Genomic DNA, 12,788 nt, shown 5'->3' on the forward strand with positions numbered 1-12,788 from the left:
GAAGGTGGAAGTCCAATAGATACCTGTTTTGTTTGTCCCTGTAAGACAAGGCAAGCATTGGGTAAGGTAGATCATTTTGGAGAGTTCTTCAATAGGGCAGGGAGATCCTCAGCTTGGTAATTAAGACTGTAACAGCTGCTGGACTTATAGGGGTGACTGCAAAAATAAATAAATCTCCTCCTCTGATCTTAACTTTTTTTCTTTTCAAAGTGGACTGGCTCAGTTGTGGAAAACTGGCTTTGGGGATTGGATGGGAAGAGAAGGGAAGAAAGAGAATCCTTTATAGACCTCTTTTTTTTGGTGGTGGTGGTGTTTTGACGACACCACACAACAACAACAACAACCATCCATGAGTTTCTCCCACGAAATCAAGGCTGCTGGCTGTGTGCAGCTCCCACGCCCAGAAATCTTCCTGGGACCTAAATGGTGTCTGAGCAAAGGGAGGAAAAACCTCAACTTTCCCCATCGTCTTCCACCCATCCCTGCTGCAGGTGATACACACCCTGAGGGTGTTTTGTGCGGTTTTTTTTTGGTGGGGTGGGGGGAGTTTAGAGCGAAGAGAAAGGAGATGAGGGGAGGGAGAACAGGAGGAGAGAGTGAGTGGAGGAGGAGGAAAGGGGGAATGAGAGAGAGAGAGAGAGAGAGGGCGCAGAAGGAGGACCAATCTTGGGAGGGAAAGGTATTAGGAACAGCTGCTCTAGCTCTTGCTCTCGCTCCCTTCCCAACGCACAAACCCGCTGCCAAAAGCAGCTCCAGGAGCCAAGAAGCATGGGCAAAAGTCCCCCTTTACCCCTGAGATCAGGCTGGCTCCATCTGCTGACAGCGGCGGCGTTCTGCATCTGGGGGTCAGAAGCCAAGGTAACCCCGTGGGGATGTTTACGTGGTGGGTGGGCGGGCGGGAGGGGAGGGGGTGCTCTCTTTCGGGTCCCCCTCCTTCCTTCTGGGTAGATTTCTCCCTCTTCGTGAGGGGTGGCGGGGCACCCTTAAAACTCCCAACTCCAGCGGCAGGTGATGCGTGGGGAGTGGGGGCGCCGAGCCACAAAGTGTGGGGTTGGTGCGTAATTGCGTTTTCTCTTCCACCGGGGGGGGGGGACGGACACGGGGAGTGGGGGGGGGTGTTGGTGGGTTGGCTTGTCCAGACATGCCAGGATGTTTTTGTTTTTCCAGCGAGTGGTGGTGGTTGTGCTGGGGGATCTGGAAGAGAAGGAAACGCTTTGATTTGCAAATTGTGCCCATGTGTGAAAAATAAAAAAAAAAGGTGGGTGGAGAGCGGGAGGCGGCTACCGCCTTTCAAGTCAGCGAGGGGAGATGTTTATGATTTTCTCTGCCCGAGAGTGGAGAGCAGCGTACACGGTCGCCTTTTATTCTCACCCCGTTGACTCTGGTCTTTTTCTGTTTTTGGGTTTTTTAAACTATGCTACGCGGAAAATTTGGAGACGGGGGGTGGGCTATAGAGCAAGGACACACGAGTGTGTTTTCCTCTTTGATCTGTCACGTGTACCCCTCCCCTCCCTCCCTCCCTCCCCCGCCCGCCCCGCTCTCCTTTTAATTAAGTTGCAAGGAAGGACCTGACCACCTCATATCTAAAAGGCTTTTCACGCTCTGGAATCGGTGCCTTAGATGGAAATCCCGATTAAAACAGGTGGGGGGGGGGCGAGGCAGAGCTGCTCAGATGAGCCTGTTGAGCTGATTAATTTGGTCCTCTGGCCACAGATAACAGAGGATGGCTTTTGCTTTGTTTTCAGGGACTTGGAGGTCTGAAACTGTACCTGCTACCTCCTGCCTTCCTCCTACTTTCCCTTTTTAGGCAAACAGGTGCTTCAGGCTTTTGTAGGGTTGCAAAAACCTGTGTGATCTGTTTGATTGCTCTTCTCACACTGTTGCTGTCAACGTGGGGTGAAGTCTATTGCTCACCAGGTATTTTGGCGAACAGTTTCCATTATCCCTGACTGTAAGTCATGCTTCATGAGGCTAATCAGGGGCGGACATAGGTCATCTTTTGTAACATGGCGCCCTGTGCAAGGCCAAAATTTGGCACCCCGAAATGGATTTCCCCCCCCCCCAAGTTTGCACCCTTGGCTTGGTGCCCTTTGCAGAGGAACAGCCTGCACCGCCCTAAATCTGGCACTGGACCAGCGAAGTGAGGAGTTGAATAACATCTGAAGGGCCACTGGTTCTCGATTCCTGTCTTTAAAGAGATTGTAAGAGGCAAGTGTCATAGGTTAAGCATTTGTTCCATCGCTGAAATTTGGCAGTGAAAATGGCAGGGTTCGTGAGTGTGTGTGTGTGTGTGTGTGTGTGTTTAATTTTTATGCCATGTTACATTTCCAATAAGGCTTTCAGAGGCAACAGAAAATAAAACATTACAAATAAAAATAAAAATACAATAAAGATCCACATTTAAAGCAGCACGATTAACAGGAAAAGCTACAGTTCCCAGGATTCTTTGGGGGAAGCCAGCCTACGTTCCATTGGTGCATATCATTTTGTCAACAGAACAAGTGTACCACTAAATTACTTTAACTTAGCTCTACTTTGGACCTAATGGTCCAAACTATAAATGATGTTGATTACATTTTAAAAAAATAAATATGCAGATTAATTCATGTAAACAGTAACCTCAGGGAAGCCTTAACAACTTTGGGACTGTGAGGAGTAAAATTTTAACTCTTTTCTATCCCTGACATGCTCCTGACAAAAATCCTCACTCCAAAGCTGCTGTTTGCATTTGTAGTGTCCATTGGCCCTGTTCAGATGAAATGGTAGAAGCAGCTTCTGAGAGCCAATTTTGTCAGGATTTGGAAAGAAAGAGTTAAACTCCACTCCCCAGGCCAAAGAAATACAGTATCCCTGTTCAGGCTTCCCCCTCTGCTACTGTTGATATAAACAAGCACACATGTCAATTGCATTAGCACAAGTAACACCTTGTCTCCATTGGCCTAAAGTTCCTTGATTTTGACCATGTATGCATAGGAACTCATTGGGTCTGCCTCAAGGGCACAACCTGCTTTAAGTTTCTAGAGTTGAATTTATTATCCCAGAGGAGAAAGTGAGTGAAGTATTATTGGGTGGTAACTGAAGTTGTGGTTCTTTGCTGCCAAGGGTCAGAGTCTGGATTATATTTTCTGAAGGGTTGTAAGGTTTACTAATACGACTCAGTGTGAGAGACTGATTCAGTTTACCGTGAGAGGATTTTTAGGGCCCACCCAATTTTTTTGATTGTACGTTGTTTCAAACTGTTTTTTAAAATTGTGTTTAAATTGTTGTGATCTGTCCCAGTAACCTGCCCCAAGACCTTAGGGTGAAGAACAATTTAACAACAACCAACTATGGTTGGGTGGGAGATGAGAAGGGAACACTTATATTGCTGTCTGTATGATGCTGTATTGCCCTAGATAGAGGTGGGTGAATTAACTGGTTGTATTTAATGCTGCCTAGGATTTTTTGTGTGCCAGATGTTAGCCTTGCAACAAATAGCTGGCTGCGTACTAGCTGTATTATGGGTACTGTGGTAGTTGGGAATAGTTGAGGGTGAGGTTTGTGTGCAGAGGACTGCCAGTGATGTATTTGGGAGATGTTTTTGTGGGTGGGTGACGTGTTGGTGCAGCTCCTACCTCAGTTATTTTGTTTACCTACGAATGGAGTTTGTGCTGTGTTTTCATATTTGATTTTTATTTTTTACTTTTTCTGTTTAAGAGAACATTGTATTCCCCTTCACAGAGCTACAATTCGCAGTCACTTAAGAAGCCACAGTTCCCAGGATTTTTTCCAGGGAACTCATTGGTTTTGAATGCGCATTGCACTCTATCAAGCGTCCATATGACTGGACAGATGGCTTTTGAAGAGGAGAAAGTAAGCAGTCTGGGGTCTTTTTTTGGCCTTCATGGTTTTGACAAGAAATAACATTGGCTTTTTCCTTTTAAGACTTCACAAGCCATTAATCTTGTGGCTGTGAAGTTTTCTTTCTTGTTCTTTTTCTTTGTTGGAAACACAATCATTTTGAGTCATGAATATGATTTCAACATTGGTCTGTTTAAAGACCATTGCACAGCTTTGCAGCACATCTAAGCATGGTTCTGAGAGCTAAAAAATTAGTTTCTGTCAGAGCCTTCTGATAGACCTCCCTGTCCCTATTCAGACAAATAAAAAGTATAATTTCCTGCCTTGGAGCTTTGATTGAACAAACCACTAAGCCTACAAATTTATTTTTAAAAGATTTATTGGCTAGGCCTTCTTCCCACAGAGGCGGTAAACCTGTGACTGGACTTTACTACTTTCAGTTGCAGGCAGGGACGCATATGATAGGATGTGAGGGTGATCTGGCTGTGACATCTGTCACCCCATTGATCGCCAGGGTTGGTTTGGCTGATCTGACTGGCTAGACTGGTGTCCCCTCCCTCCCTCCCTCCCTGCTCCATGTGTGTCCCTCCCAAAACTGCGAGCTCGGTGGAAGAGGAAGACCATCCCAGATAGAAGGAGCCTACTGTTTTTCAGTCAAGGGTGTACGATAGAATGTGTCTCCATGTAAAAATAAAAATCCTTTGTGTGCACAAAAAGCTAGCAGATCAGGGAGAAGACATGGTCAGAAACTCACCCCCCCCCGAAAGGCTACTGTTCTGTATGCATGGAGTTTTATATAACGGAACTTTCATTTATGAAAGCCCTCAACTGCATATCTAGGAAAACTGTAGTTCCCCCCTTCATGGGGCTAGAATTTGCAGTTCCCTTAGCAGACTACAGTTCCCATGATTCTTTGGAAAAGTCATTGGCTATAAATATGGCATGGATCTGCCTGTTATTGTACAAGAGAATACATAAGCAGGTTTCTGGCTGTTGCAAATGGATTGTAGAATCTTCTATACAACAAGTTTTGGCTAGGACAGCTGTTGTGCTGGATACCCATCCACTAGTTTGCGCAAGTCTGTATAGCATCCTTCCCCAAGTTGATGCCCTCCAAATGTTTTGGACTGTAACTCCTCACTGGTGGAGACTGTCATATATGATAACACTGTACACCCCAGTCTTATATATGTGTACTTGACAGTAAACTCAGTCAAGCCTATTCCCAGGTGCATTGGAGTACAGCCCTAGTTATATCACCTAAATTTGGCTCTGAATATTGTTGCTTGTATATCTTTCCAAATAATCTTTGCTACATGAGCTAGGTGGATCCTAATGAAAGATATATTTGGAGACATCATCAGAGAAACCAGTCTCAAATAACTTATCACATTCATCTCAGGTCATTGTGAAAATAAATTTGGCCAATAGATTGTACTGTATTTGATTGTCTGTAGCTCAGAGATAGGGTATCTGCTGTATGTGCAGGAAGTCCCAGGTCCATGTCTTTGCATCTCTAGGTAGGACCAGGGAAGATTCCTGCCTGAGTCCCTGGACAACCAACAACAAACCATTGCTTCAACTTGTGGTTTGTTGAAAGTAAACACACTATAGTTAAGCCACTGGCAGCATTCAGGCATAATGCTAAACCATAGTTTTGGGTTATGTGCAAACCTGACCACTGTGTACCGGACCCAAAAATCCTGTTGACACCACATACTCGGTGTAAACCCTGACAGCAAGAGTCAGAGTTTATTTCAACCCACTCCTTGCCCCCAAAAAATGTCAGGTTAAATTTGTGGCTATACACATGCCACATAGTATATGCAAACTTGGCCACTGCCCCAAGTCTATTAAGGGAGACCCTCCACACCCCAGGAGAAACAAGTAAGTCCCACAGAGATCCAGTCAGGCTATCCACTAGCATATGTATGTAGTTGCATCTTTAGGAAAGTGAAAATATCCTCACAATTTGTTTAGATCTGTGGTTCCCAAACTTTTCTTCCCACAGACCACGGGGAAGTTGTTGAGGGTTTTGGTGGACCACTTGATGGTTTTTCTGGGTGGAATTCGACTAAGGTTTACTCAGAGTAGACCCATTGAAATTAATGGGTCCAACTTAGCTGTGTTCATTAATTTCAGTACATACGTAGTTGCATACTAACCTCTGCCTGTCGTAGCAATTGCAATACTCTGCAACTGTATTTTATTGCTTGTTTTGTTTCTTGCCTGTTTCTTTGCTGTATTTTATATTTAATTCTGTAGCATTCCGGTTGTAACACAGCAGAATATTATGTGAGAAGTGGAGGAGGCAATGGATGAACAACTGCAAATCTGTATGAATATTTGATGTGATGGATAGTCTCCTGTCTTCATCCACAAAAACAGCACAGACCACCATTGGTCCACAGACCACAGTTTGGGAACCCCTGGTTTAGATGGTCTGGTGTGGTTTCTCATGCTCACAGTAGCCATATGATGTGGGTTAGGTCGAGAGGTGGGTGATCCTAAGGACACCCAGTGAGGTTGACAACCGAGCAGGAATTTGAAACCAGATTTCTCTATCTATACGTCTCGTTTTCCATATACCATGCTGCCTTAATTAGCAGAAGCAGCGCCATAATTCTGGAGCATAACGCTCTCTCTTTTTATGATCGTGCCTCAAGGTTCATTCTTCCCTCCTCTGCCCAACTGAATTGCTGATTTGAAAACTGGGTCCAATTTATTTTTGGGGAATTCTGTTTTTTATTAATAAAAATAAAAATAAATAAAACCACAATATGTTGATTCCAGGAGGAGGAAGCACATATGCATAGTTGAAATTAAATGCTTCCTGCTAGCTCCTAAGTGTGGGGCAGTGTGTTGTCTAGAGTGCAGGCTTTTAAGAAGCCTGAATTCAAATCCCCCCAGGGACACCACTTAGGTAGGGCAGGAAATGCAGTCTCCCCTCCGCCTCCTTTCTTTCAGACCACATGCAATGGCTTCTTAAAGGAGTCTGTACCTCTTTCTCCTGCTGTTGTGAATGTAATAGTCATTATAAATAAGATTGCAGAAGTAAATATATTTGCTAGGGAGTAAGTTCAATTGGAGGGAAACGGGTGGCGCTGTGGGTTAAACCACAGAGCCTAGGACTTGCCGATCAGAAGGTCGGCGGTTCGAATCCCTGCGACGGGGTGAGCTCCCATTGCTCGGTCCCTTTTCCTGCCAACCTAGCAGTTCGAAAGCATGTCAAAGTACAAGTAGATAAATAGGTACTGCTCCAGCGGGAAGGTAAATGGTGTTTCTGTGTGCTGCTCTGGTTCGCCAGAAGCAGCTTAGTCATGCTGGCCGCATGACCTGGAAGCTGTACGCCGGCACCCTCGGCCAGTAAAGTGAGATGAGCACCGCAACCCCAGAGTCGGCCACAACTGGACCTGATGGTCAGGGGTCCCTTTACCTTTACCTTAAGTTCAATTGGAGTAAGGGGTGACATGAGAGAGATGTTTCTTTTCTCTTTCTCAAAGCACTAGAACTCATGGACATTCAAAGAAGCTGAATGTTGGAAGAACGTCAGTTAAACTATGGCATTTGCTCCCACAGGAGACAGTGATGGCCACCGGCTTAGATGGGTTTAGACAAATTAATGGCGGAGAGGGCTATTGATGGCTGCTGGTCAAGATGGCTATGCTCTGCGTCCACGGTCAAAGGCAGTAATGCTTCTGAATAACATTTGTTAGGAAACGCAGGATGGGGAGAGTGCTCTTGTGGGTCCTGCTGGTGGATTTCCCATGGGCATCTGGTTGGCCACCATGAAAACAGGATGCTGGACTAGATGGTCTGATCCAGCAGGCTCTTTTTATGTTCTCAGACCATCCAGGTGTTCCTATTTTCCAGGGACATCCTTGTTTTAGAGAAACTGTTCCAGTTTCTGATCTGATTCTGGAATGTCCCACTTTTCCTTAGGATGTCCCTATTTTCATTGGAGAAAAGTTGGAGGGTATATAGTTATCCAACCCCCTGAGCCATCTGAAGGAAATCCTGTACAGTGGTATCTCGGGTGAAGTACTTAATTCGTTCCAGAGGTCTGTTCTTAACCTGAAACTGTTCTTAACCTGAAGCACCACTTTAGCTAATGGGGCCTCCTGCTGCCGCTGCACTGCCGGAGCACAATTTCTGTTCTCATCCTGAAGCAAAGTTCTTAACCTAAGGTGTTATTTCTGGGTTAGCGGAGTCTGTAACCTGAAGCGTATGTAACCTGAGATACTACTGTATATGAAAACAATGGTCAGGGTTGATGGGAGTTGTAGTCCAAAACATAGGGCACGGCACAGGTTCCATATCCCGGCCTAAGGCAAAGGATGGGATAATAATGTAAATAACATGAAGCAGAAGAAGAAGAGAGAATGTCCCAAGCAGTCTAGGGCTGGTTGCGCTTGAAGCAAGAGAGAAAGTCTGCTGTGTATTTTTTCCATGACGGATCACTCCCGAGCTCAGTGAAGTATTAAAAAATTTCAACTCCGAAACTATGTCCATCAATTAGCAAAGAATGCAGTCTGATTAATAAAGTCTATGACATTTCAGCTATTAAGTCTGTAAAAGCAACTGGCAGTGGAGCCAGAATCACAGCTTGCCGTACCGAGGTCTCCTGCCAGATCAACCGACCAAATAATGCAAGTTGAATCCGTACAGTAAATGATGCAGCCAGGGCAACAGAATTGGTGCCTTGGCATGCAACTGCTGAAGCACTGTTTATAGCCAGGAAACACTACCACAATTAGGGGGCGGGCAGGGAAGGAATGGACGCTTCTCTTCCAGTATCTGCTGCTACACTAGTGAACTCTACTAAGCCGTACTGTTTGGGGTTGTATGCAATGTACCACTACCTTGAAATCACTTGGGGGTATAGTTGTGCTAACAGAACATTGTTGCACAGGGGGAAATACAAGTGCATTACCAAAGTTTACTGTTAAGCAGATTACACAACTGTTGTGCTGGATTCCCTTGTTGCACAACCTTTAAATGTTGCAATCTGCTGGCGCAACAAATGGACATTGGATACAGACCTTTGTACATCTATCCCTATACTGACTGGCATTGACTCTCCGGGGTCTCTCACAGTGGAGGATATTACAGCAGGGCAAATAAGACATTGCCCCAGCAACCTTTGTCTGCCGGGAGCCAACCGCTGTCACACTTGCCTTCTTGCAACCATTGCAGGAAATAAGAGCCAACTCCTAGGGGCTGAGGAGTCTTCACACCCCCAATAAAATATTTGAGGGCTCACGGGCCCCCCACGTTGATAGATGTTGTTGTTTAGTCGTTCAGTCATGTCCGACTCTTCGTGACCCCCTGGACCAGAGCACACCAGGCACTCCTGTCTTCCACTGCCTCCCGCGGTTTGGTCAAACTCATGCTGGTAGCTTTGAGAACACTATCCAACCATCTCGTCCTCTGTCGTCCCGTTCTCCTTGTGCCCTCCATCTTTCCCAACATCAGGGCCTTTTCCAGGGAGTCTTCTCTTCTCACGAGGTGGCCAAAGTATTGGAGCCTCAGCGTCACAATCTGTCCTTCCAGTGAGCACTCAGGGCTGATTTCCTTCAGAACGGATAGGTTTGATCTCCTTGCAGTCCATGGGACTCTCAAGAGTCTCCTCCAGCACCATAATTCAAAAGTATCAATTCTTCGGCGATCAGCCTTCTCGATGGTCCAGCTCTCACTTCCATACATCACTACTGGGAAAACCATAGCTTTAACTATATGGACCTTTGTTGGCAAGGTGATGTCTCTGTTTTTTAAGATGCTGTCTAAATTTTAAGATGCTACACACAAATTGTATGTGTGCACTGTGTCTCATGTGATCGATTATGTGGGGCGGGGCTTACCTGCCCACCGCAATATTTTATTCAAGTTGGCACCCCTGGTGCAGGGGGTGGCTCTGCTTATCATTCGCTCTGGCTCCACCTAGTGGTTGGTCTTCCTGCCTTTTCCCCCTGCCAGTTCCAATTCCATTGGCATTGGTGTTAGAGCTGAAGAGTCCCCAGATACAGCAGGACTGGCGTACCACATTTTTTAGTAAAGAGGGGAAGGACAAAAAAGACCTAAGTCAAGCATTTCCTTCTGCATGCAAAACAAGTATAAAATCCAGGCGTAATTAAAATTCACAATTTAAAAAATCAGTCAAGGTGTTAAAAGGATCCATAATTTAAAAATGCAATAAAAAAGCCAGTTAAGAAGCATAGTAAGGAAAGCGGTGTAAAAGGCAATTAAAACAATTAGATCACAAGTTCAAATTCAATGAAATGCTTGCCTAAATGGCCATGTCTTCAGGAGCCGGCAGAATGCCAATACTGATGTGACCTCTCATATTTAAGCACCACCAGTTAAGAAGTTCAACTCTTTGTTATCACAAGCCAATAATTGTCAATCTTTGGCAAAACTGACTGGGTTCCATTTGATATGGCCCCAAAATTGTAATAACACAATCATCAAGCCAAAGGACCAACACAAGCATGGTGTAGAATGGAATTGTAACGCCTTCCCCTCCCCAAAAGCAGAAGACTTCTAAAACAAAAACCTTGGGGTTACACCAGATATGTTGATACCTCCCTCTTTTCTCCCCACGGCCTTGTTTTGGCTGCAATCCTGTCAGCACTCCCCACCTGAATTTGTTATTGGAAGGAATGATAAGGAGCAAATACCAATGATGTTCACTAAGGTACATTATCTGGGGAGGAAAAAACACAGAAAGGGAGTATTTCAAATCTGAGACTGCAATAGGGAGACCCGCAACTGGGAGCTGGGAAATGGAGACACTGGGGGTGCTTTGTGCAGGACAGATTAAAGAAGAAACATTTTCTGTCTCCTTCTGGTTGACAGTTCTAGATAGGTAGATTTTTGCATCAACCACTGGCCTGTATAATTTAAATATGAAATACAAACATAGAATCATAGAACTGTAATAATGATGATGATTGATTGTTGTTGTCATTTAGTTGTGTCTGGCTCTTCGTGACCCCATGGACCACAGCAAGCCAGGCACTCCTGTCTTCCACTGCCTCCCACAGCTTGTTTAAACTCATGTTCGTAGCTTCGAGAACACTGTCCAACCATCTTGTCCTCTGTCGTCCCCTTCTCCTTGTGCCCTCCATCTTTCCCAACATCAGGGTCTTTTCCAGGGAGTCTTCTCTTCTCATGAGGTGGCCAAAGTACTGGAGCCTCAGCTTCAGGATCTGTCCTTCCAGTGAGCACTCAGGGCTGATTTCCTTCAGAACGGATAGGTTTGATCTTCTTGCAGTCCATGGGACTCTCAAGAGTCTCCTCCAGCACCATAATTCAAAAGCTGCTGGTTTCCGCTGGCAACTCTGGGCAGCTTCCAGCACTTATAAAAACATAATAAAACACCAAACATTAAAGACTTCTTGATATTGTAGAGTTGGAAGGGACCACAAGGGCCATCATGTATAAACAATTAAGCAAATAAAATTATCAAACTAAAAACACCAGCTGTTACAATCTGTGTACAAATAAAAACACTACTTCACAGAGAAAGGTACCAAACTCAATTAGAATTCTGCTGGCAATGTAATTGACTATATAGCAATCTTACAACTGGCATATAGGCATGACATTGATCATTTGAGATTGCCTCCAACACAGAAAATGATCATCTCCCACCAGCTATGACACTTGCATGTTTAGTGGACAGCAATGCCCATTGAAAATTCCAGTTTCTAGATGTGACTGTTGTTGTTAATAATAATAATAATAGTGGCCACCTGAAGTTGATCAACGTTTGGCTCCTCTCTGGTTATACCAAATTCCATACTCTGGTTTGAGAATGGAACTGGCGGTGTTCGCTTTTTTAGAATGTGGATTTATGTTTTGGGTTTTCTCTCAAAGCTTGTTCATAGGAAGCCGCTTTGTACAGAGTCACACCACCTAGCTCAGTATCATCTACACTGACTTGCAGCAGCACTCCAGGGTTTAGGCAGGAAGTCTTTGCCAGCTGGAGACGCCGGTGATTGAACCTGGGACCTCTGGCATGCAAAGCAGACTCTCTACCACTGAGCTACAACCCTTCCCTTGATAAGTGCCTAAGCATAACTTCCCTATGTATAGATGCCTGATGCTGATTTGCCGTGACAGCTGCTTTAGGGAACGCAGTGTTTGGGGTATTCATGTCTCTGTTTTGGTGCCTAATGATTTGAGTGCATGAAGCATAGCAATACTCTCTAATGACGAAGGGAAAGGAGAATTTCTAAAATTGCAACTACTGACGTGTCTGTGTATTGTTATAACATGCTAATTGCCTTTTTACCTCAGAAAGGGTAGCCGGTGTGTGTGTGTGTGTGTGTGTGTGTGTCAGGGGGGGCGGGAGAGAGAGAGAGAGAGAATTTAAAACAGCTAAAACAACTCTGGAGACAAGAGCAGCATCAAAAACTCTGCAGCAGTTTCTTTTTAAGTCTGAGAAAATACAAATCGGAAAAGTTTATAGTGTGAAGTTGAACACCATTCAGTCAAGTGTGTGTTGGCATGCCTCTAGCCAGCGTTAATAGTCAGCATCCTACTAAATAGATCTGCTAGCACAAGGACTTCAGGCAGCATGAAGAAATATTCCCTCCTTTCCGATGCCCCCCTAAATCTGTTCTGAGGGTCCCCACAAACCCTTGGGGAGGGCACAGAGGAAGTACCACTGGACAAGCAAAAATACTTGCACTGGCAGATCTATTTAGTTGGATACAGCTCAGTGAGTTTCAGAGCTGGGAACCATCACTTAGAGCTAGGGATGTAAGAAGGCATCGATTTCCATTCCCACTATGTTCCAACTGTGCAGTGCTGTTTCCGTTCTGCTGCAGTTCAGTTTCTGGCAAAATCCACGTTATTTGTCTTGCTGTCTCCAGTGGCGGAATTTAATGTAAATAATTACATTGTTATTAAATTATTCCATGCCACTCATTTCAATTTGAAGG

At 44.9% G+C, this 12,788-nt stretch overlaps 1 protein-coding gene across 5 annotated transcripts in view; it reads left to right on the forward strand.

Moving 5' to 3' along the window:
• The first annotated feature begins 468 nt into the window (after window positions 1–468).
• The window catches only part of LOC309330822 (uncharacterized protein), a 49,786-nt gene continuing 37,466 nt past the window's right edge, over window positions 469–12,788 (forward strand). The window contains exon 1 of one of the 5 annotated variants that reach the window (XM_081842710.1): window positions 469–491. Coding sequence is in view for 1 of the 5 variants with exons in the window: in XM_081842705.1 (XP_081698831.1) it covers window positions 769–858 (90 nt within the window). In the remaining 4 variants the exon portion in view is untranslated. Of the gene's footprint in view, window positions 492–605; window positions 859–934; window positions 1,005–1,535; window positions 1,643–3,303; window positions 3,402–12,788 lie in introns of those variants that run through there. The other 4 variants (XM_081842705.1, XM_081842706.1, XM_081842707.1 and 1 more) reach the window with 4 other exon arrangements.

Source organism: Podarcis erhardii (genome assembly GCF_964252035.2).
Source record: "Podarcis erhardii genome assembly, chromosome: 15".
Taxonomy (NCBI): Eukaryota; Metazoa; Chordata; class Lepidosauria; order Squamata; family Lacertidae; genus Podarcis; species Podarcis erhardii.